The sequence below is a fragment of the Polypterus senegalus genome, chromosome 4, assembly GCF_016835505.1.
Source record: "Polypterus senegalus isolate Bchr_013 chromosome 4, ASM1683550v1, whole genome shotgun sequence".
Lineage (NCBI taxonomy): Eukaryota > Metazoa > Chordata > Cladistia > Polypteriformes > Polypteridae > Polypterus > Polypterus senegalus.
Window position 1 is genome coordinate 114,490,027 of NC_053157.1, and position 25,789 is coordinate 114,515,815.

The 25,789-nt window shown below is 37.3% G+C and overlaps 1 protein-coding gene and 1 long non-coding RNA gene across 2 annotated transcripts in view; one reads left to right on the forward strand and one right to left on the reverse strand.

Moving 5' to 3' along the window:
* The window catches only part of scfd2 (sec1 family domain containing 2), a 585,419-nt gene that overhangs the window by 360,032 nt on the left and 199,598 nt on the right, over positions 1–25,789 (reverse strand). The window contains exon 5 of the mRNA XM_039751194.1: positions 14,689–14,938. Within this exon, the coding sequence (XP_039607128.1) occupies positions 14,689–14,938 (250 nt within the window). The remainder of the gene's footprint in view (positions 1–14,688; positions 14,939–25,789) is intronic.
* Positions 1–25,789, forward strand: part of LOC120527602 — a 229,231-nt gene that overhangs the window by 157,354 nt on the left and 46,088 nt on the right. The window lies entirely within an intron of this gene.

Sequence of the window (25,789 nt, forward strand, 5' to 3'; positions counted from 1 at the left end):
AAGCAGAAGCAATTATTATAAATTTTACAAAGGGGTTTTAGGGTACACATGTCCATAGGTAACAGAAAAAGCCTAAAAACGTACCAAATTTAAAGTGGCAATGGTTTCAACGTAGGAAAACACAGTTTTTGTGTTTATGAGGCAATCATTGTTGATGCTGCAAGCAGACAAACAAGCTTATAAATGTATCCTTACCTTGAGAAAACAGTACCAGGAATCTGTAAGAAAATAATTATTTCTAGTTTTCTTCCATTATCACAACGCAAATTGTTACTCTCAAGCTTTCTTTTTTAATTGACTTATTGAAAGAGCTATGACAATGTTGTTGATTTCTCACTAGTATGTTAAGCATTTTTCCTTTACTTACAGGGCATGGCAACCTTGTGGTAGGAATCACTCACACAAAAGATAAATTAAAGCTTACCAAAAGAAACAGAAAAGCCTAATCATCCATGATGGTCCTGTCAGTTGAATCATATTATGTTTAAAAATAGGGAGAAATAAATCATAACCATAATTATATACTTCAGTTGTCTTCTCTCTTCCCTGCTTTCATAGTGATGTAAATCCATATTAAACCAGAAATATGCTACCAAATTTTATCTGGGTCAAAGGATTTTTAAATAAAAAAAATAAAACACAGTACACATTTGTCATATTATACATCCTATTTGGAGATTAATTCAAATTATATTAATTGTATTTCTGTATATTGTATTTATGCAGAAGATAATCTTACTTTTAGCATCTACGTGTTATTTAAAATTATCTACACAACCAGCATTGTGACTACATATGTATGAGGATAAAATTATACCTTTTATTGACTAACTAAACAGATTACAGATGCAAGCTTTTGAGGTAGCTAAGGCCCCTTCATCAGGCAAGGTGTAACAAAGAAACAGAAAAATATTCTCGCTTAGATTGGGACAGCAAAGTAGCTTTCGAGGCAGCTAAGGCCCCTTCATCAGGCAAGGTGTAACAAAGAAACTGAAAAATACTCTCAATTATATTGGGACAGAAAAGTGATCTTTAGCTTTGAACAAAAAGGTTGTTAAGATGAAAGAAAAAAATCACTTTGCTGTCCCAATATAAGCAAGAGTATTTTTCAGTTTCTTTTGTTACACCTTGCCTGATGAAGGGGCCTTAGCTGCCTCGAAAGCTTGCATTTGTAATCTATTTAGTTAGCCAATAAAAGGTGTCATTTCACCCTACTTTCTCCTGTATTAATCTATGGCTAACACGGTACAACACTCTTCTGCTATGCATATGTATGAGGTTGATTAGCATGATACATAGATGGTTGTTTCAGGGTGGAACTGGGAGGTGTTTGAGGAGTGTTCACAAACACACATTGCAAGATGATTGTGATTTATAAAGGGTAAATTGCATAGAAATCAGATTTTTTTGGCATATACCTTTTCCTGTTTTTTGGTATACACATATTTTCATCCACAAAATCGCACAATGCTTTATAAATGAAGAAACAATGCTAACCATTAAACCATATTACCACCCATTCTTTCCATTATTTTTCCACTGTTATTCTTATTTATTTTACTAACTACACTCATTGCAATGGAATTAAATTTACACTATGCAACAGTTATTGCTTAAGTTTCTTATATAGTATAATTAAAAATTTGTGCAATTCCAGATATTTGTATAAAGTATTTGGTGATGTTTTCTAATAATAAAATGCTATTTCATATGTAATTTAATATTTTTGATATATGGTAGTTCTTTTGAATTCACCACATTTCTCTCACACTAATTAAACTAGCTTTATATAATCAATCATCATGAACAGTATAAGATGATATATAGGACTTTTAAAATCCTTTAACGTTATTGCAAATATTCATTATTTTATGCCTGTTGGTATGCATTTTCTTATATTATTTCCTTTTTTAAATATAAGAATATAAGATGTGCCTGTTGGTGCCCAGATTCAATGTTATTAATCTTTCATTTTTTACCACAGGGGAAGCTAAAAAAACACAAACAACACACTACTAGTAACTTTAAATGTATATACAGTGGTGTGAAAAACTATTTGCCCCCTTCCTGATTTCTTATTCTTTTGCATATTTGTCACACTAAATGTTTCTGATCATCAAACACATTTAACCATTAGTCAAATATAACACAAGTAAACACAAAATGCAGTTTTTAAATGATGGTTTTTATTATTTAGGGAGAAAAAAAATCCAAACCTACATGGCCCTGTGTGAAAAAGTAATTGCCCCATTGTTAAAAAATAACCTAACTGTGGTGTATCACACCTGAGTTCATTTTCCGTAGCCACCCCCAGGCCTGATTACTGCCACACCTGTTTCAATCAAGAAATCACTTAAATAGGAGCTGCCTTACACAGAGAAGTAGACCAAAAGCACCTCAAAAGCTAGACATCATGCCAAGATCCAAAGAAATTCAGGAACAAATGAGAACAGAAGTAATTGAGATCTATCAGTCTGGTAAAGGTTATAAAGCCATTTCTAAAGCTTTGGGACTCCAGCGAACTACAGTGAGACCCATTATCCACAAATGGCAAAAACATGGAACAGTGGTGAACCTTCCCAGGAGTGGCCGGCCGACCAAAATTACTCCAAGAGCGCAGAGACAACTCATCCGAGAGGTCACAAAAGACCCCAGGACAACGTCTAAAGAACTGCAGGCCTCACTTGCCTCAATTAAGGTCAGTGTTCACGACTCCACCATAAGAAAGAGACTGGGCAAAAACGGCCTGCATGGCAGATTTCCAAGACGCAAACCACTGTTAAGCAAAAGAACATTAGGACTCGTCTCAATTTTGCTAAGAAACATCTCAATGATTGCCAAGACTTTTGGGAAAATACCTTGTGGACTGATGAGACAAAAGTTGAACTTTTAAGAAGGCAAATGTCCCGTTACATCTGGCGTAAAAGGAACACAGCATTTCAGAAAAAGAACATCATACCAACAGTAAAATATGGTGGTCGTAGTGTGATGGTCTGGGGTTGTTTTGCTGCTTCAGGACCTGGAAGGCTTGCTGTGATAGATGGAACCATGAATTCTACTGTCTACCAAAAAATCCTGAAGGAGAATGTCCGGCCATCTGTTCGTCAACTAAAGCTGAAGTGATCTTGGTGCTGCAACAGGACAATGACCCAAAACACACTAGCAAATCCACCTCTGAATGGCTGAAGAAAAACAAAATGAAGACTTTGGAGTGGCCTAGTCAAAGTCCTGACCTGAATCCAATTGAGATGCTATGGCATGACCTTAAAAAGGCGGTTCATGCTAGAAAACCCTCAAATAAAGCTGAATTACAACAATTCTGCAAAGAAGAGCGGGCCAAAATTCCTCCAGAGCGCTGTAAAAGACTCATTGCAAGTTATCGCAAACGCTTGATTGCAGTTATTGCTGCTAAGGGTGGCCCAACCAGTTATTAGGTTCAGGGGGCAATTACTTTTTCACACAGGGCCATGTAGGTTTGGATTTTTTTTTCTCACTAAATAATAAAAACCATCATTTAAAAACTGCATTTTGTGTTTACTTCTGTTATATTTCACTAATGGTTAAATGTGTTTGATGATCAGAAACATTTTGTGTGACAAACATGCAAAAGAATAAGAAATCAGGAAGGGGGCAAATAGTTTTTCACACCACTGTATGTATTAACAACAATTAAATAACCAAGCACTATTAGAAATGCCTAAGAAAAAAAAAGGAGTTTAAGAAGAGGAACAGTTCCTACAGACTTGGAAATAATTGAGGCTAAAGGAAGTTAAATAAATAAATAAAGGGGGTGGGGTTGGAGGGCAATTCATTGATACTGTCTGAACAATATAAAGCCAAAAAAGGCATTTTAGTTACAATTTTTGAAATTAACTGCATTTATACATGGTTGTATCTAAAGATTTAATGTTAAAGGTATAATAAAAAATATCTAAGGTTAAGAGACATGGGAGGCGTGGTGGCACAGTGATTAGCACATCTGTTCCACAGCTGAATTATTGCATATTTGAATCCTCCTTGGTGGATTTTGCATGTTCTCCATGTGTTTCCAGTCTTCCCAGAGATAAGTGTATTAGTCTGAACTAGCCGAAGCCCACCGTAGCATACGGCAGTGTAAGAATAGGAACCGAAAACGGTGAGAAAGGAATTCAGAAATCAAGAAGAAATACAGTAAATACTTCTTGAAAGACACAGTTGTGAATAGGTGTTTTGGTGGTGATGACAGATAATAAGTCGAAAGATCTAACCCTAGAAAAAGCCACATACAACTGACCGTGGCTGAAGACTGGTTGTTAGAATTATTATGAAGAGTAAGCAGCATGTGGGTATGAGGAAGGCCGCGCTTCTGAAATTCAATTATGTAAATATAATCAATAACAACTTTAAAAAGATGTTGTTGTAGAATGTCTCCAAGTAATTCCTGCATCTTAATCCAAAAGACTCGTACTACAATATCAGGTCCGTGCTCCAGTCTTTGGGTATCCGACAGTGCATGTAGAATTTCCGGCCAAGCAGGATTACATGTGAAAGTGATAAATAAATGAGGCTGTCCGAATTTACGTACTATGGCCATGGCATCCTGATAGTTTTGTTGCATGTATCTTAGACTTCCTGGAAATGTGGATGGTTATATGATCATTTTGTCCACATGTACGTTGTTATTTTCAGCGTTTGCTTGCAGTGCGTCTGACTGTCCTTTGTATTGTTCCATGCGCAAATCTTGATGAACTAATCTAAGATAGTTGAGAGGTGCGACCTCTGTTTTAACATACACATCTATGACGTACTGTTGGAATAGTTCGCCGCTGGAGTGCAAAATACTAAATGTATTCCTCATTGCTAATCTGTACGCATAAAGTTGGCATTGAGTAAGCCTTCTTCGCTTATGTTCTTTTATCGGGAACATGTTGTAAATCTTTGTGCCAGCCAATGTCTCCGTAAGGGAATAAAAGTGGGTAAACCATAGGATCGCAATTCATATTGAGCGTGGAAATCTGTTCACAGGAGTTGCCTATGGGACAGATGCAAATGTCCCTTTCAGCAGGTAGTTCGCCATCTTCTCTGATGAAAATCACTGCAACATTAGTGTGACATGTCGGGGCATTGTATCGTCGTAAATCCTGCCTAGAGTTTTCCTCGAAAAGCATTCGTACAGATGCTGTTGGATTGGACTGAGCAATTTCATGCATGTGCTTGTATGACTTAGCGAAGGGTTTGATGGTTCTGAGCACGGAATCTAGCTGGAGAAGTAAATTTTCGCTGCATGTAGAGTTTGCTTTATTTTGTAAGCGTACTTGAGAAGCTTGGCGAGAAATGCTGTGTCAGCTGCGTGTGGGCGGGACCAGTTTTGAGGTGGAAGCAGGACGATGGTCCTAGCTTCCTAGCTCTGATGGTATGAATCAGAGTTTTGTAGACAAAGGTTTTCCCTGTTCCTGCAGGACCATCTAAGAAGAAGCATGTTTGTCACGCATGGGAATCACTGCATGTAGCGTGTAAATATGTGTCTGGTGAGATGTTGGGGGTGGGCACATGAGCAGGCAGTGCACATGCCTCGAGAGCGAAGGTGGACACGGGAGGAGGGTTAGAGTTGGCAGGCAGAACTCTGTCATGCGTACCCCATGACGCGGGAGGAGGGTTAGAGTTGGCGGGCAGGGCTCTGTCGTGCATACCCCATGGTCGGGCGACTTGGTCGATCATATATATAGAAAAGCAGCTGGAACCGAAAAGAACAAAGAAAAGTCAACGTGGCTCAGAGGTGCATGTGGACTGTAGCAGAAACGAAAGTGACTGAGGCTGTGTTTGGTGAGGTATTACGTGCAGGCACATGAGCAGGCAGTGCGCATGCCTCAAGAGCGAGGGTGGATGCAGGAGGAAGGTTAGAGTTGGCGGGCGGGGCTCTGTCGTGTGTATCCCATGACGCGGGAGGAGGGTTAGAGTTGGCGGGCGGGGCTCTGTCGTGCCTATCCCATGGTCGGGCGACTTAGTCAATTATATATATATATATATAGATACCAGTTCCAAATAGTCCTCATGAATAATTTACATGAGTGAAACATATTTATCTTCTAACTATTCCAACTCTTATTGTGTAACAGCTGGCAAAGACTCTGAGTTTTAGCTCACTAGATTCATGTGAACTCCTAGACAGAGTAATCACCTTATTTATTTTAATGGATTCGGTAGGAAAACCACTATCAAGTCTCCATCAAACCACTCATCAAGTACAAATTTTACTATATTACATATGCAAGACAACTTGATTACAATTTACTTCTTTCATGCAGGGTAAGAAAAACATTATCAAGCCCCAAGTAAATGCTCAGATTCATTTACAACTGAACCAGTCTTCTTCCATAACTCACTGTGTTGATGTAAATCAGCATCTCCTAACTCTTACCACTAACTTTCCAGGTCAATTTTCCCCTGATCTTTAACTTTCCAACTCAAGTTTAACTGTCATATTTATATTATTTTTATTTATGTAACTGTGTTTGCTTTTCTGAGATGGGACATGTAGTAAAATGGATTATGACAATTAAATATTGATTAGCTGATGAATGTATTATTTAATCCATGATGTAGAGAAGAAGATGTAAAGTATGAAAAAGAAACAAGAGCTGGTGATGCTAAAGTAAGTGGTTATCTAAAGAGTAACATGGGAACGCACAACAACGAGGAAGTGGGTACTTTTACATCAAGCACACAATCAAGCGCAAGCTGTGCGGCTTCTCTTCTTTTTTAATGCTTACTGCTACCTTTATTAACCATCTCTTACACCTTTCCCCCAAGCCCCTCAACATTTTAGTTTAACAGGAAAACTGATCAGGTTTCATTTGTTTTTCAACACACCCAGTTCTGCAAAGTTTAAATAATCAGCTAAAGCTTAGCTTTCCACATCACACACAAGTGTTTGTGAACATATTGCCCTTCACCTTAAACATCTACTCTGCTTTTCAATCAGTCATGAAATGACCGTATAAACCTATGATTGCACATATGGTCACACCCCTTGAAATCTATTAGTCTATATTGACATTTTATAAGGACCAACTATTTTTCCAACCTTTGCTAAGAAGCTTCAGACAAAAATGTGATGTTTACAAGGTATCTTCATTGCTACAAATAATAACGTGTCTTATAAAGAAAATTCTAAAAAAATACAGTAACATTTACTGAAAAGCAGTGAAATTAAGAAGTGCTTAATGAACATATACATTAAAACACCTAAGCAGATGATATGGCAAATACATCAGAATATGTAAGAACAATTAATATAATTGATAGTCTAACACATTTTTTCTGTAAAATCTGAGACCTCTCAGTGCTTTTTTGTTAATAGAGTTATGATTTAAAGAGGGTGGAAAAATAAAATGAAGTCATACTACTGTTACAAAAGCAACAATGACAAACACCTCCACTACACTGCCTCTGACAATGAGTTATTATTAAAATTTAACAAATGGTGTTTGACAGTAAAGAACCTTGTTAAGATTCACAAGTGAATAATCAGCATTAGAGTTAAGATTTTAAAACACAGACTAAGAATATCTCACACGTTCTCAGTCTACAAAGATTTTCTCCTCCTCACTTTTCATGTTACCGATTCTATGTCTTGTCTTTTGCACCTGGTCTGAGTTGGCCCAAGACTAGATGGTAATTTTCATTGAAGTGTTTATAACATGAAGTCAAGATTTTAACATAAGACACATGCCTGAAGCAATGCAGACCTCTTCAGCGTCTGCCAAGTCAAAAAGTCAGCCAACTGTAACAGGAAGTCAGTTTGGAGCATTATTCATTAACAGTTTTATTGTATTTGGGGGGAGATGGGGGGGGGCTACTACACAGAGGGCAACAATGTAAACCTTCTTAAATTACTTGGCTAGGATGTAAAAAGTAATTTCACAATCACTGGCCCTCATTTAATTTTCCCAAGTTTTTTTTCTTATTTTAACAAATGCAAAAACAAATATACAGTAACTGCTACATACATCTAAAAACACTTATCAAGCTTACGGACAATGAAAAAACACAATTTCTAAAGCACCTTTATAAAGAGAATGACATCTGTTACAGGTAAAAGAGACAGCTGGTTTTAATGTTTTAGCTTCCGTCTGAGCTTTGTCAAGACTAAAAATATATTGTGAATTGTTCTGAATAACATAAGCTATGACTCAACACTTATTCACAAAACTAAACTGTACCTAAAAACTGCAATTTTGTTTAGGGCATTTCATTAAAAGAAACAATTTAAAGATATTTAAATCATTAGCACTTTTAAGACCAATAGTCATTTTACCAAAGTTGATAACAATAACTAAAATAAGTGTATCTTAACTAAAGCAGTGCTGGGGTTCAATTTTCAGATAATCCAATTACACAGATAATTCTTTCTCCAAGCATCACACAATAAAACCCTTCACCAGATGCATATACACCAACCAATCAAGCCAATACTGAGTAGGCATAACTTTACACAGACATTAGGAAATGCATAGGATATTTTTCATCAAAATGACATGTTCTTGGGCTTACCCCACCTGTCAAGCTAATCTGCTGCAGCCTTCTGCTTCTTAAACAACCCTTCACAATGCATTTTGGGACAGATTTTTCTGTGTCATAGTTCTGCTCTTGCATCACTACAGTAACAGTAATAAAAGATTTTCAAACCATTCTCTGGCATTGCTGTTTTATATTTTATAATACACCTGTTAAACATCAATCGCTGAAAGAAAAAATGCCTTCCTTTTGGCATTACAGATAATGGAAAATACACTATATGGCCAAAATGTATGTGGTACAACACCCCAAATTACTGAGTTCTGGTGGTTCAGCCACACACAGTGTTAAAAGTTGTATAAAATCAAGCATAAATTCATGCAATTTCCATTGACAAACACTGGCAGTAGAATGATGGTACTGTCATATGGTGCCACCTTTGCCACACGTCAATATATGATACTTCTGTTCTACTAGATCTGCCCTGGTCAATTGTAAATGCTATTATCATTAATTGTAAATGTCTAGGAGCAACAACAGCTCGAGTCATGAATTGGTATACCTCTCAAACTCAAGGATTGGGCCAGCAGAGTCCTGAAAAACATAGCACATAAAAATCGCACAATCTCTGTTTCATCAGTCACAACAGAGTTTCAAATTGCCTCTGGAAGCAACATCAGCACAAGAGCAGTGTGCTGTGAACTATGTTAAATGGTTTCCCATGGCCAAGCAGGTGCACACAAGCCTAAGATCACTGTGCAAAATGCTACGCATCAGCAGGAGTGTTTTAAAGCACACCACCATTAGACCCTGGAGCAGTGTAAATGGTTACCCGGAATAATGAATCACACTTCACTATCTGGCAGCCTGACGGATGATTCTGGGTTTGGCAGATGCCAGGAGAACACTGCTTTCTGTGTGTACTATAAAGTTTGGTGAAGGAGGGATAATGGTCTGGGGCTGTTTTCAGGATCTGGGCTAAGCTCCTTGATTCCATTGAAGGGCACTGTTAAAGCTATAGCATATAAAGACATTTAAGATAATATTAAGCTTCCAGGTTCAAAATCTTCCCAATTTTTGGAGTAGGCCCTTTCCTGTTCCAGCATGACTGTACCCTTATGTATAAAGTTAGGTCCATAAAGACATGATTTGATGAGTCTGGTGTGGAAGAACTTGAGTGGAATGCAAAATGGCACAAATCCCCACAGAAACTCTCCAAAATCTTACAGAAAGTCAACTGGCATACTGTATTTAAATATCAAGTAAGGTTCCACACATTCTAGTGCCTACTCATTCCTTTTCTTATTTATTTATTTTAGAAGGCCAGTTTTTATTTACCCTTGGCACTAACTATAAAGTTTATGCTTCTTACTTAAAAAAAAACTTGTTCATAATCTCATTTTACAAATGTATTGTTAAGTTAGTTTAAATAATATTAACTGCTTAATAAATAATTGTAAGAATAAAATATGTAATAACTACTACAATGCAAAATTTAGCATATACAGTTATTTTATTTGAAAACCAATTTTAATTTGCCTCAATTTATACAAAAAAGAGATTGGTATGGAACATTATGCTTTATGGCTTCTTGTAGAAAAAAAATAATCATAACTGTAGTTAAAGAAATAGTGTTTCAGGACTATGAGTTTGAGAAATCACACAATTTTGTCTAGACTTCTTGTATGCATTTAGCTATAAGGAGGTTGTATCAAATGTGCCTGGTTTCACTACCTGTTCCACTACCTAATGCTTTATAGATGCACCATGAGTAAAAAAGTAAAATTACTGTTAAAATATTTTTCAAAAACACATACAGTACAAACATACATGTATGTCTATGTTTGAACATATTCAAATATATACTTATTTTTAATATGAACATTCAAATCTATACTGTACTGTCTGCACTGTTAGAGATTGACTTTGTGTGGATAGCGCTTTGAGTACTGAGAAAAGCACTATATAAATGTAATGAATTATTATTATTATTATTATTATTATTATTATTATTAAAGTGGCAGAAAGTTACAGTATGCAAAAAGAAAAAAGAATTATCAGTAACCTCAGGGCATGCAAGGCACTGATTTCTGAAAAGGATTAACAAAATGCAATGCAAGAGACTATTATAGGGCCCTTCTATACTCATCTTTTGCTACTACACAGGCTTCAAATGAGAAGTTGTTCTGGAAAAAGCGACCACATACTATAGAAAACTGAAAATGACATGCCAAACTAAGACAGCAAGATGAATTTTCCTTTCCAGTCCATGCCAATAATAACTTAAGCAGAAATAAGTGCAGGTAAAAATTAATTGGAGGCATTCCAGTAATCTATAGAATGAATATTCCAGATTTTTAAATGCACATCTTGTGATTCCATAACCAAAATAATCCTGTTTTGCTCCATTATGGTACATTACATAGATGGCGAAAACTAGTGACCCAGACATAACATGTGGGAAAACTTTCAACTTCTTAAAATCAAAGTTTGAAAATGTAATATTATGAGAAAAAAATGTTAGTTTTACCTTAAGGTATCATGTTTGTGAAAAACAGTACTTCTTACATAATTGCAAAGATGCAATATAGAAATAAAGCAATATATATTCGTTTCTTTCAACAGTGACAACATTTTGATAACATCCTGTTGCTAATAAATTCTTCAAACTGAATACATTCCACTTGAAGCTGTATAAGTTTGGGATAATCACTCTTCTGAGTTGTAAAGGTGCTTTATCTTGGTATCCTTTTAAACGCTTCAACAACTAATCTGATATAATTCTCCAACTTTATGTTTAAAGATGTAAAAATCCAAATGAGAAATATATTTTAGCTTCAATGAATAAAAAATGGAGGTGGCTGTGCCTGTTTCTCCACCCTAGGCAAAAACAAAAAAGATATGAAGAAGGGAACCTTTTTTTTTAACCCAAGAAAAATAGAATACAAAGCATGCAATATGGTACTGCTTACCTTAAGATACTATAAGTCAAGAAAGAGATTTTTATGTGACTTGCTTTTACTTTGCCTAACTTCATAGGAAAAGAAAGCAATGATAATTCACAACTAAATGTGGTTTTATCAATGCAAATTAAATATGAATTTAATTACCATATTGCTCAAATTTTCAGAAAATCCCATAGATGTCTGCATTCTACATCAGCTTTACCCATATGTTAATTTATTTACAATATTTCATTATTAGCTATAAATGTAAAATGCGAAATGATTATTTTTTAAACATTTTATTGAATTTATTAAAATTAAACAACATTCCATACAAGCAAGTCAAATTTTACAAAACTAGGTTCAAATCAAGTCAACCCCCACCCATGAGAAAGAGAGCTAGGCCAACATAGTGAAGCTTAAATAATAGAAAGGATAAGTAAGTAAATAAATAGAATAAAAAGGGGAAGAGAATCCGTTTCCTCAATTTAAATGCTTATTATAAAATAATATTCATTAGATCCTGCAAGGTTTTAAAAAACTTTTGCACAGATCCTCTAAGTGAGTATTTCATTTTTTCCAATTTCAAGTAGTATATAACATCGGTGACCCAATGACTGAAAACAGGTGAGTTACGATTCTTTCATTAAGCAAGATAAGTCTATGTGCCAATAGTAAAGTAAAGGCAATTACAGTTTATTTGTCCTTCTCCACTTTAAGCCCATCTGGTGGTACACCAAATACAGCTGTTAGTGGATTAGGAGAGATTGTGACACCCATGCTGTCTGAAAGTCATTTGAAGATTTTGGCCCAAATTGATGTGAATTTGGTGCACACCCAAAACTTATGACCCAATGATGTTGGAACATGATTGCAACGTTTGCAGGTTGGATGTTGCCCTGGAAACATTTTGGACAATTTTAAATGAGACAGATATGCTCGATAAATAATTTTAAGTTGAATAATTTCACATATGGAGCTAGAGTGAATTCTGTACATTGCTGCCTTCCATTCCTTGTTCAAAATGTTGAGTGAGAGATCCTTTTCCCAATGTACTCTGGGATCTTTCAAATGTTTTTAAATGTTAGAGAAATGCTGTCTGAGTCTTCAAGATTAATCAATATTTTTTCCGGAGTAGAAGTAGGTGAGGAAAGTTGGGCAGGTTTTGTTTACCAAAGTTTCTAGTTTGGAATTAGTAAAAGAAGCGAGTTGCTGGAAGGTTGAATTTGGGGTGTAATTGTTCATAGAACGCGAAGACGTTGTCTATGTACAGATCCCTAAGTGATTTAATCCTGAATGTTTTCCAAACATTAAAAGCTGCGTAAATTAGAGCGGGAGGAAAAAACGTGGTTATCGTGCAAAAGGGGCATGGATAAAAGCTTCTCTATCTAAAAAGTACTTCCTGAATTGGTTCCATATTCTGAATTAACGAAGCACAACTGGGTTAGTATATTGGCAATAACTTGTACTGTATATACTGGGGTACAAAGCAAGGAATATAAAGAAGTGCTGCAGGATTTTATTTCTATTGCGGACCAGGCCAGAGTATGTTCATCAATTTGTGTCAATGCCCAGGTTTTTACAGCTTGTGTATCTGCCACCCAGTAATAAAACTGAAAGTTAGGTAGAGCCATGCCACCTTCTGCCTAAGTTTTTTGTCAGGTTGGCCTTTGGATGCGTGGATGTTTTGAATTCCAAATAAATGAGGTTATGATTGAATCTAACTTCTTAAAATTAGATTTGTTGATGTATAATGGAATGTTCAGAAATAGAAAAAGAACCTAAGGAAGGATATTCATCTTGACAGTGTTAATTCTTTCAGCTAAAGTAAGATGAAGGGTGGACCATCCATGCAAGTCTTGCTTAAGTGTGAAATTATTTATGTATTGAAACCTTTGTAAAACAAACATAGCATCAATAAAACATTACTACATGCTGGGCCAGTTTGGGTGGGTAAAGAATCCAGAGAATGTCACCATGATCCTTAGAAATACGTTTTTTGGAAATGTATGGCCTTGGTAGGGTTAACCATGAAAACTTAATCTAAGGGATGGGATCAGACAAAGAACATTCCATTAATATCTCTCATAATTGTCTCAAAAAATTAAACATAACCTCACTCAGAACAGAGATTCTTACACAGACACACCTGGAGTTAGGACTATGAGTGCAGATTGCCAGCGATCACCTTGTGACTGGACAACATACAGTATGTAGATCATGCAGCTCAGTTCAAAATGCTGCATATATCTGCTATGTGAAATTATTTAGCACTGGGAAAGATGTAGTTGATGAGATGGTGCAATGCCAGGTGGGCAACAGGCAGGAGTGGGGTAGATCCAGGAATACAAGTTTTTGTTTCATGTAACATATTTTCTCTGGAAGGGAAGGAGTCAGACCTTGTGCAAAAATTTGAAAAATACTGGGTAGAAATAGTTTAACTCTATCCCACACACAGCATTGTTCCTTAAAGCAAACTTCTCTATCAAATGTGATCTAATTTCTTTGTCTCCCTCTTTCTCCACCCCCCTACTCTGAAGCTGCCTTTTCAAAGAAGAGGTCCTGGGAGGGAGCCAGGTGCCATACAGTTAGAGATTGTTTTAGTGAATGAACTCAATTCACCTCAAATTTATTGTTGTTTGCTTGTATGCACCAAACTATTATTATTATGCACCAATGCTATTTGGAGTACAGCACTTGTTATGATAAATTAATATTAATGCACAAAACAGTACCATCTACTTAATCTTTAGTCCTACTGGAAACCTTTAATACTTATGTGGAGAATGACCGAATGATCGGAATAGGTGAGGAACTAATAATAGGTTTTAGGAAGAAAACAATAGTCCCATATATATCAGGAGAGATTATCAGCTTTAAAACTCTACTAGTTACCATCACTAACAGCCTAAAGTGAACACAACATACATTTAATACCAAGAAGGCTTGCTAACATCTTTACTTACTCAGACTGTATGAACAAAACAAATTAAAACAAAAAAAAACATGGATGTCTTCATCTATGCTCACGAACTTGCACAGGCACACAGTTCTTACTCCAGCATAACATCTTGCGGAGCACTGTGAAGCGTGGTGAGGTTGACACAGAAATATTACTGGCATTCAGTTCCTAAAGACCATAGCAGTCCAGTAATGACATTTATTCAAACCACTGAATTACAACAGAATCTTCTATAACTTTTTAGTACAATGCATAGATGACAGTATAAAGTGGAAAAAGCATTACCTGTAATCCTCTGTAGTAGCGGACAAGAACTAATCTCATCATGTATCACATTCACCAAAGCCTTCTTCACTTCCCACTCTGCTTCATCTAGCTGACTGCTCTCCAAAATCTCATTAGTCAGTGAATAAATGTAAACAAGTAGAACCAGTATATCACTTCCATTAAGGTCTTCATTTCTTCTCTCTTTTTTGGTTTTGATCATTGGCAGCATTTGTCGCAAGACAATGTGTAAACCAGAATCTCCAAGCACCTGTAAAAGAGAAGACCTTGTTAGAGAAGTACTGTATTTATTAGGGACTTAATGATTCATATGCCTTTTTGAGACCTTTAAGGCTTTCCTGACAAATATAAATTTAATCACACAAATGTTGAAAAAATTTAAAGTACATTTAAACACTATTATGAAAAATCTTCAAAGATGGCATAGTGTCTGGGCAGGTAAATTCTACTTCAATACTGCCATTTAGTGCTATCTAGTACAGCCAGTTCCTTTTGGCACCACATTGGTCTAGTGGTAGTTTCCTGGACTGTAAAAACATTCAACTTATGACAAGAACAAATCAAACTTAGAAAAAATTAGACTGTATGCACACTATGGACAAACCTTGTGAGGAAGGTTATCTGCTATCTTAATGCAAATGTTTTAATATCAAGCAGTCTACCTCTATACATTTCACAATGAAACAAATCACAATGGACACCATATGATTGAACTGTGTAAGAGCAACAACCTACGGCCTGCAAACAGCAGATTCAAACATCACCAAAACAGATTATGTCTATGGAAACATCTGAACATTAATGTTGGGAATACACATGTGCAACTCAACTACATACTAATAGGAAGAAAATGGCTTAAATTTCTTCACATCTACAGTGGTGTGAAAAACTATTTGCCCCCTTCCTGATTTCTTATTCTTTTGCATGTTTGTCACATAAAATGTTTCTGATCATCAAACACATTTAACCATTAGTCAAATATAACACAAGAAAACACAAAATGCAGTTTTTAAATGATGGTTTTTATTATTTAGGAAGAAAAAAAATCCAAACCTACATGGCCCTGTGTGAAAAAGTAATTGCCCCCTTGTTAAAAAATAACCTAACTGTGGTGTATCACACCTGAGTTCAATTTCCGTAGCCACCCCCCAGGCCTGATTACTGCCACACCTGTTTCAATCAAAAATTCACTTAAATAGGAGCTGCCTGACAAAGAGAAGTAGACCAAAAGCACCTCAAAAGCTAGACATCATGCCAAGATCCAAAGAAATTCAGGAACAAATGAGAACAGAAGTAAATGAGATCTATCAGCCTGGTAAAGGTTATAAAGCCATTTCTAAAGCTTTGGGACTCCAGCGAACCACAGTGAGACCCATTATCCACAAATGGCAAAAACATGGAACAGTGGTGAACCTTCCCAGGAGTGGCCGGCCGACCAAAATTACCCCAAGAGCGCAGAGACGACTCATCCGAGAGGTCACAAAAGACCCCAGGACAACGTCTAAAGAACTGCAGGCCTCACTTGCCTCAATTAAGGTCAGTGTTCACGACTCCACCATAAGAAAGAGACTGGGCAAAAACGGCCTGCATGGCAGATTTCCAAGACACAAACCACTGTTAAGCAAAAAGAACATTAGGGCTCGCCTCAATTTTGCTAAGAAACATCTCAATGATTGCCAAGACTTTTGGGAAAATACCTTGTGGACTGATGAGACAAAAGTTGAACTTTTTGGAAGGCAAATGTCCCATTACATCTGGCGTAAAAGGAACACAGCATTTCAGAAAAAGAACACCATACCAACAGTAAAATATGGTGGTCGTAGTGTGATGGTCTGGGGTTGTTTTGCTGCTTCAGGACCTGGAAGGCTTGCTGTGATAGATGGAACCATGAATTCTACTGTCTACCAAAAAATCCTGAAGGAGAATGTCCGGCCATCTGTTCGTCAACTCAAGCTGAAGCGATCTTGGGTGCTGCAACAGGACAATGACCCAAAACACACCAGCAAATCCACCTCTGAATGGCTGAAGAAAACAAAATGAAGACTTTGGAGTGGCCTAGTCAAAGTCCTGACCTAAATCCAATTGAGATGCTATGGCATGACCTTAAAAAGGCGGTTCATGCTAGAAAACCCTCAAATAAAGCTGAATTACAACAATTCTGCAAAGATGAGTGGGCCAAAATTCCTCCAGAGCGCTGTAAAAGACTCATTGCAAGTTATCGCAAACGCTTGATTGCAGTTATTGCTGCTAACTGGCCCAACCAGTTATTAGGTTCAGGGGGCAATTACTTTTTCACACAGGGCCATGTAGGTTTGGATTTTTTCTCCCTAAATAATAAAAACCATCATTTAAAAACTGCATTTTGTGTTTACTTGTGTTATATTTGACTAATGGTTAAATGTGTTTGATGATCAGAAACATTTTGTGTAACAAACATGCAAAAGAATAAGAAATCAGGAAGATTTTTCCACATTTTGTTATGTTACAGCCTTATTCCAAAATGGATTAAATTCATTTTTTTCCCTCAGAATTCTACACACAACAACCCAAAATGACATGAAAAAAGTTTACTTGAGGTTTTTGCAAATTTATTAAAAATAAAAAAACTGAGAAATCACATGTACATAAGTATTCACAGCCTTTGCCATGCAGCTCAAAATTGAGCTCAGGTGCATCCTGTTTCCCCTGATCATCCTTGAGATGTTTCTGCAGCTTAATTGGAGTTCACCTGTGGTAAATTCAGTTGATTGGACATGATTTGGAAAGGCACACACCTGTCTATATAAGGTCTCACAGTCCACAGTTCATGTCAGAGCACAAACCAAGCATAAAGTCAAAGGAATTGTCTGTAGACTTCCAAGACAGGATTGTCTTGAGGCACAAATCTGGGGAAGGTTACAGAAAAATTTCTGCTGCTTTGAAGGTCCCAATGAGCACAGTGGCCTCCATTATTCGTAAGTGGAAGAAGTTTGAAACCACCAGGACTCTTCCTAGAGCTGGCTGGCCATCTAAACTGAGCGATCAGGGGAGAAGGGCCTTAGTCGGGGAGGTGACCAAGAACCTAAATGTCACTCTGTCAGGGCTCCAGAGGTCCTCTGTAGAGAGAGAAGAACCTTCCAGAAGGACAACTATCTCTGCAGCAATCAACCAATCAGGCCTGTATGGAAGAGTGGCCAGACGGAAGCCAGTCCTTAGTAAAAGGCACATGACAGCCTGCCTGGAGTTTTCCAAAAGGCACCTGAAGGACTCTCAGACCATGAAAAACAAAATTCTCTGGTCTGATGAGACAAAGATTGAACTCTTTGGTGTGAATGCTAGCGCCACGCTTGGAGGAAACCAGGCACCGCCATCACCAGGCCAATACCATCCCTACAGTGAAGCATGGTGGTGGCAGCATCATGCTGTGGGGATGTTTTTCAGCGGTAGGAACTGATAAACTAGTCAGGATAAAGGGAAGGATGACAGCAGCAATGTACAGAGACATCCTGGATGAAAACCTGCTCCAGAGCGCTCTTGACCTCAGACTGGGGTGACAGTTCATCTTTGAGCAGGACAACGACCCTAAGCACACAGCCAAGATATCAAAGGAGTGGCTTAAGGACAACTCTGTGAATGTCTTTGAGTGGCCCAGCCAGAGCCCAGACTTGAATCCAATTGAACATCTCTGGAGAGATCTTAAAATGGCTGTGTACCGACGCTTCCCATCCAACCTGATGGAGCTTGAGAGGTGCTGCAAAGAGAAATGGGCGAAACTGGCCAAGGATAGGTGTTCCAAGCTTGTGGCATCATATTCAAAAAGACTTGAGGCTGTAATTGCTGCCAAAGATGCATCTACAAAGTATTGAGCAAAGGCTGTGAATACTTATGTACATGTGATTTCTCAGTTTTTTTATTTTTAATAAATTTGCAAAACCTCAAGTAAACTTTTTCACATTGTCATTATGGGGTGTTGTGTGTAGAATTCTGAGGAAAAAAATGAATTTAATCCATTTTGGAATAAGGCTGTAACATAACAAAATGTGGAAAAAGTGATGTGCTGTGAATACTTTCCGGATACACTGTACTTTGCACATTTGCAGCTGGCAAGCTTTCAAGCAGCCGTACAGTTCCCTATGAAGCAGATGATTATGTTGTCATTTGACTTCATGAAAATCTAAAAGGCATCAGGACTTCATATATGGAGCCACTTACCTCATGGTGAAGAACAGGATGCTAGCCACTGAGTGTTGTCGACAAAAAAGGCAAGAAAAAACTTTTGACAGGTATGGACACAAGGTTTAAAGTTCCTTGTGAAAATGTTTTTCTCAGATGCCGTTGCTGTAGCTTTATGACAAATGTTGGGGAAAGTCGGAGGCTACATCAAAAGATGTGAGACCTTGCAAATATTGTGTGTATAGTGTGAAGAAGCTCTCATTTTTTGGCATTCCTATGAATTACCTGTTTACTTTTAACCCTATTAGAATTTCTTTTTTTGGGGGCTTAGAATCAGTCACAACATTAAAACCATTGACAGATAAACTGAATAACATTGACTATCTTGTTACAGTGGCAATTGTTAAGAGGCGAGATATATTAGGCAGCAATCGAGCAGTTAGCTCCTGAAGGTGATGTGTTGGAAGCAGGACAAATGGGCAAGTGTAAGGATCTGAGTGACTTGCACTGGCTAGACAACTGTGTCAGAGCATCTCCAAAATGGCAGGTGTTGTAGGATGTTACAGGTATGCAATGGTAAAAACCTAATAAAAGTGGTACAAAGAAAGACAACTTGTGAACGAGCGAAAGGGTCATAGGCACACAAGGCTCACTGATGTGAGTGAGGAACTAAGGTAAGCATATCTGGTCCAATACAACAGAAGAGCATCAATAGCACAAACTGCTGAAAAACTTAATGCTGGCCAGGAGAGAAAGGTGACAGAACATATTGTGCATCACTGGTTGCTGTGTAGCTGCAGACTGGTCAGAGAGCCCATACTGACCCTTGCCCACTGACGAAAGTGTTTACAATGGTAACATACACATCAAAACTAGACCAAGGAGCATTGGAAGAAGGTGGCCTATTCCAAAGAAATATGTTTTTTTTTTTATATCACTTGGATGGCCAGGAGCGTGTACATTGTTTATGAGATGACACTAGGATACACTATGGGAAGAAGGCAAGCTGAAGGAGGCAGTGTGATACTCTGGGCAATGTTCTGCTGGAAAACCTTGGGTCAAGGCATTTATGTATTACTTTGTTCAACCTAACTAAGCATTGTTGAAGACAATGTACACACTTTCATGGTGACAGTATTTCCAGATGGCAGTGACCTCTTTCAGTTGGATAATGTGCCATACCACAATACAAAACTTATTTAGGAATAGTTTAAGGAACATGAGAGAGAGTTCAAGGTGTTGACTTGGCACAGATCTCAAACCGAGCGAGTATCTGTGGGATGACTTGGAAAAATAAGTCTGATCCATGGAAGGCTCTTCTCAACTTAAATAACTTGTAGGATCTGCTGCTAACGTCTTGGTGCCAGAAATCACACACCTTCAGAGGTGTTGTGGAACCCATGCCTCGACAGATCAAAGCTGTTTTAGCAGCTCTTAGAGATGTACACATTAGGCTGTGATTGTAATGCTGGGGCTGACAGTGAATTTTATGCACCAATCTTCAAACTAGACAACATCACAAATAATCAAAGAAATAATTTAAAGAAGTAAGACATTTCAGTTGATATTTTCAATTAAATGCAAAATCTGCTGATTATATTATTGCAAATGTATCAGGCTTAATTAATGAAAGCACAAATAAGTAGGTGAGCATATAGGAAAATGTGTTCACTGACAGCAATCTTGCACAGGCTAAGAGATTCACATACAGCAAGTCTGCCTCAAATGCATGCAATTATGACATAGTACTGCATTTTTAAGGACAAAAACAGACCACAACAGGCTAACAATGACAAAAAATAAAACATCCACCATGAATACACACAAAGAGATAAGCTAGTATGAATAACTTTGAAAACAGCCACAGGCGCTAATTTGAAATCCTGTAATTTTGATGCCTAATATTCTCTTGATATAATCATATACTTTAACTTACAATCTTTAGATGGTGAGAGCAATGTAAGGAGGTACAATAATGTAATGAACCAATGAGTTCTCTGCATGCCCCTTAAGAATAGATTCAAGTAGTAACAAACAATTCAATATAGTCTCTCTTATCCTTTTCTTCCATGTTTTCATCACTCCTGATTGCCCAGAAACACTTCATAAAAGAGTGACAAACCCATATGAGACCACCGTGATGTTAATTAGGCATAATTAAGGCAGATAATGCTGTAATTTGTTGTGAACAGACACAATTCACTAGATTTCCACATCAATATTCTGCTAGAAATCCCAAAAGTTTGTACATTAGCAATGTTTGCAGTAGAATTAATCTATTTATTTATTTATTAATTATTTTCAAAGTGAAATATATGGCTAGTTTCCTTGTGTTGCATTAGGGCCTCCTCTACAACAAAGGCAATGTATCTGCATAATGCCCCACTGTGACTGTGACAGCTAAGTCAGATGTTTACTTTCTTTTTCATTTTCTTGCTTTATAGTCATTCTGGTGTGTGTTCTGAGCAAAATGTGTGTGTAAACTACATGCAATCTACCACAGTCATTCTTCTCAATAACCAGGTTAATACCTTTATCTCAGGTCCTTTGGCACCCTGCCTACTTCTCTCTCTTCCTCCAAAATAACACAGTTTGATCTGAATTAGCATACATTAACCTCCTATCGAGTAAAACAAGAAAATATACTACTATTTCTTGATGCTTTTACTGTACAATTTAAATGAAAGAATGAGTGGTATGACAAAAATTTCTCTTCAAAATAAATTTATGCAAGATCGATACTAGTTTGCATACGAGCTACAGAAACAAATTACTGCTTCACAAGACAAAGAACTAATTCACTGTACATCACCTTTTTCTGGAATTTGCTTCAATGCAAAGATCTCAAGTGGCTAAAGTCATGTTTAGACTCAAGAGTTTTAGTGCTACATTTCAAAAGGAAGGAGGGCGGAGCAAATCTTGAAGTAGCTACAGTAACAAGTTGTAAAATTTATATTTGGGCCTGAATTGGTGATTGCTACTGTTGCTGCACAAGGGCCCATTACTCTGGAATGTAAAAGTTAATTTATAAGTATTAAGTAATATATTATGAATAAGGATGAGGGAAACAATTCACATGAAATTGAATTAACAGTGAAACTTGATGTTTAGCTTTACAAAAAATAGCTAAACGCATTGCATTTTGCTTCCAGTGAAGCCAGATTTAAAGAGATCTACAAAAAATAGGACATCAACCTTTCCACTGCCCAGAAGATCATCTACAAGTCTTCTGATTTCAAACAACTGCCAACTTTCCAGGTCAGGCCACCTAGCAACTTCAACCTGAGAGCAGAATTCAAGATAGTTTATCATGGAAGCTACAGGTAACTCCTGCCACTGTTGATCTCAAAGTGTATAAGGAGGGTTTGCAAATTAGATGTAAATAGGAGATATCCTAGGAGGTCCAAAAAGAACATCAGGGCAAGACTAAAGTTTAGTCATGGACACTTTGATAAAGAGCAGGGTTCACATTTATAAAACTTTGCCTGGATTCGATCATGAAAAAAAGCATACTCCGAAAAACAGGTAAATACATAAAAATATGATGTATAAAACCTGGCTTAAGTATATTTCTACACAATTTACCCTTCATAAATCACTATCACCTTGTAAATGTGTGAACATGAACATGCCTTGAACCACTCCAGGTCACCACCCTGAAACATCCATGTATGGACTACGCTAATCAACCTTGTACATTTGCTGTTAGAGCAGCCTCCTACCTTTATCTAAATATACTGTTTAAATTAAGATTAAATCTTGATATTATGTTATGTAGACATTTTTTACCCCAGAAGGAAATGTGTTTGGAGCAGAAAAGTATTACACAGATCCAATAAAATAAAGATACAACAACTCACAACCAGTTTTATCATAATGTATATACAAACACTCATGATTAGTATGAAAAAGAAGAATTACTTTTAACATTACACAAAGTAATAATTTAGAATTTAGCATTTAGAAGTGGGGTCTCAAACCTTTTTTCCCCTGAGAGCTCCTTTTACAAAATGAAAATGGCTGAGAGCTACTCATGTTTTCTACCAATTATTCTCATAGCTTATTTCAACCCAAACAAACTGAATAAGCTTGTTTTGCCTGAACATTTACAAAATGTTGGTGTCCACAACTGACATTTTGCATTAAAACATCACAAAAAATATTTAGTTCACCTGCAAGTGCATTTTGTATGTCTGCATGCATTTTCTAGTGTATCTCACACTACTGAATTAAAAATGAATGCTGTCAAAACAAAACAATTATAAATACACAGATATTACTTATTCATTTGTCATTTTGTTTCATGTCACTGTTTCACTTCACAAGAGTATTCACATGTCCAGTTGCATATGTGATGTGTTTTTTAGTTTGTCAGATGACTGGCACTGCATGGGGTCAACAAGAGAGGTGTATGGTGGAGTGTAGCCACTTACATTCACTCTTATGGAACGTAAGAAATGTTCATCTGTCAGTCTTGTTCTGAATTTTGATTTCATGACATTCATGTCAGAAAAGGCTGACTCACAGAGGTATGTAGACCCAAACAAAGCAGACATTTTTAGAGCTGCTTGGTGAAGATTCTTATAGTTATCTGGCTCTACAAAGCTCCAGAAATACTGAGAAATGCTGTTGAGACATTAACTGCACATTATTTTGAAGGTTTACTAATATATATCAAATCCAATGTCTTTCTGTCTGTCCGCTTTTCACGTGATAACTACTTAACGGATTTAGATCGTTTTTTTTCTATAATTTGCTTGAACATTCCGGTTGATTTTGCGACTTCTCTCATATCGTTATGTGTCATAGTTCGCTTGCAGTACCGATTTATTTGCATGTATCTGAGATCAATGCAATGATGACAACCCTGGTAATGGAAGCTCAAAGTTTAGAAAGAAAATATCCTCAACCTTTTGTGATAGACAAAGGAACGGGTATATAATGGTAATGGCTGGGGGTGGCTTCCTGTGTAGTTGGTTTTACTGTGAAGAAAATGTACATGAAAGTGTATTTTAGTGTGTCTTTGTATGGAAAATATGCAGCATGTCCCATTTTTTTTTTTAAAAAATGCATCCTTTAGGGCAGTGTTTTTCAAACGGTGCTAGCCAAGGGTTCCGCCAAAAAAGTCCTAAATCTCCGGAAAATGCTGGGACAAAATCCAGCATTATGGTTTTATGTGGTTATTAATCATTCTTTAGTCAGTTGCTGTTTCTCTGTTAGTCAATGTCACTGCCTCATTCTTATCTGCCTGACAGGCCGGTTAACTGCCTGCTCCTCCATTCTTATCTCCGCCCCTCTATCGCTCCCAAAGTTAAATGATGGCCAGAGTACAAGGACGGTGTGCTTTCACTAGCTATAGATGGCGGTTATGCGGGACAGCAGTTTGCGTGGTGTAATAGCAGTTAGTCTTGTCATTTGCATTAATTTTTGTAAATTATTGTTTTGATTTTGAACACGGACCGATTTGTTAAGAAGCGTAAATTAGAAGACGCCGCAGCACACGAGGATACTCAGGTTCCAGAGCAGTTGATTGAAGCTGCAGCTGCTACCGTTAGCACTGCAACCACTAAGCTGCAGTTGCCGAAAAATGCAGCCGGCAATCCGCAACTCAAAGTTCGCCAGTATAGTGACAACTACTTAGCTCTGGGATTCACTTGGACGGGAGACCCTGACTGCCCTTCACCACTGTGTATTGTTTGTGGCGAAAAACTTGCCAATAGTGCCATGGCGCCAGCTAAACTTAAGCTGCATTTAACAACTAGACATCCGGAGGTATCAGACAAAAACGCACAGTTCTTTCAGAGGACACTGGCATTGAATAAGAAGCAAATGGCTGCGTTTGAGAAAAAGTTCAAGATAAGCAAGAAAGCTCAAGAAGCAAGTTATGCTGTGGCGGAGATTGTTGCTAAGAAAATGAAATCTCATAACGTCGTTGAAACGGTAATTTTACCTGCATGCCAAGAAATGGTGAGGATTATGTTTGGGGAGGATGCCGTATCAGAAATTAATAAGATTCCACTTTCAGACAATACGATAAGTAGGCATATTGCTGATATGTCCAGCGATATTGAACGTAATGTTCTCTCAAAAATTAAAAGCCATGGGTTCTTTGCAATTCAGGTCGACAAGAGCACAGACGTCAGCGGTAAAGCACAGCTGCTTGCGTTCGCTTTATTGAGAATGAAGCTATTATGGAAGACTTTTTTTGCTGCAAAGAGTTGCCAGAAACAACAAAAGGACAAGATATTTATGATGTTTTAAATTCACATTTGAAGTCTTGCAAGTTGACTTGGGAAAACTGTGTTGGCATTTGTACGGACACTGCGCCTGCAATGACAGGAAATGTCAAAGGCTTTGTCTTGCTGGCACAACAACAGAATCCCAATATTATCGTCACTCATTGTTTTCTTCATAGAGAAGCACTGGTTGATAAAACACTTGGACCTGAACTGAAGTCTGTACTGGACATGGTGGTGAAAATAGTTAATTACATGAAGATGAGACCACTAAAATGTCGTCAGTTTGCAAAAGTTTGCGTAAGTGTGGAAGCAGACCACATCACTCTCATCCAGCAAACAGACGTGCGATGGTTGTCTCGGGGAAAAGTTTTGCGTTGTTTCTACGAACTAAGAGAAGAGATGCTAGTCTTCAGTTCGCAAGGAAACCTGAAGGAATTTGCAGAAGTTCTGGGCGATGAATCTTGGTGTTCTAAGCTAGCATATTTGGCTGACATATTTCACAAATTGAACTTCTTGAACAGTGGCATGCAAGGCAGGAACGAAAACATCTTGACATCAACAGACAAAATAAGTGCCTTTCAGAAAAAATTGACAATTTGGAAGAAACGCACAAGTGCAGGGAACGTGGAAATGTTTCCTAGTGTTCTTGACAGAAACTATCAGGACATTTTGCCATTGATATTGAATCACTTGGACACACTATTGGCAGT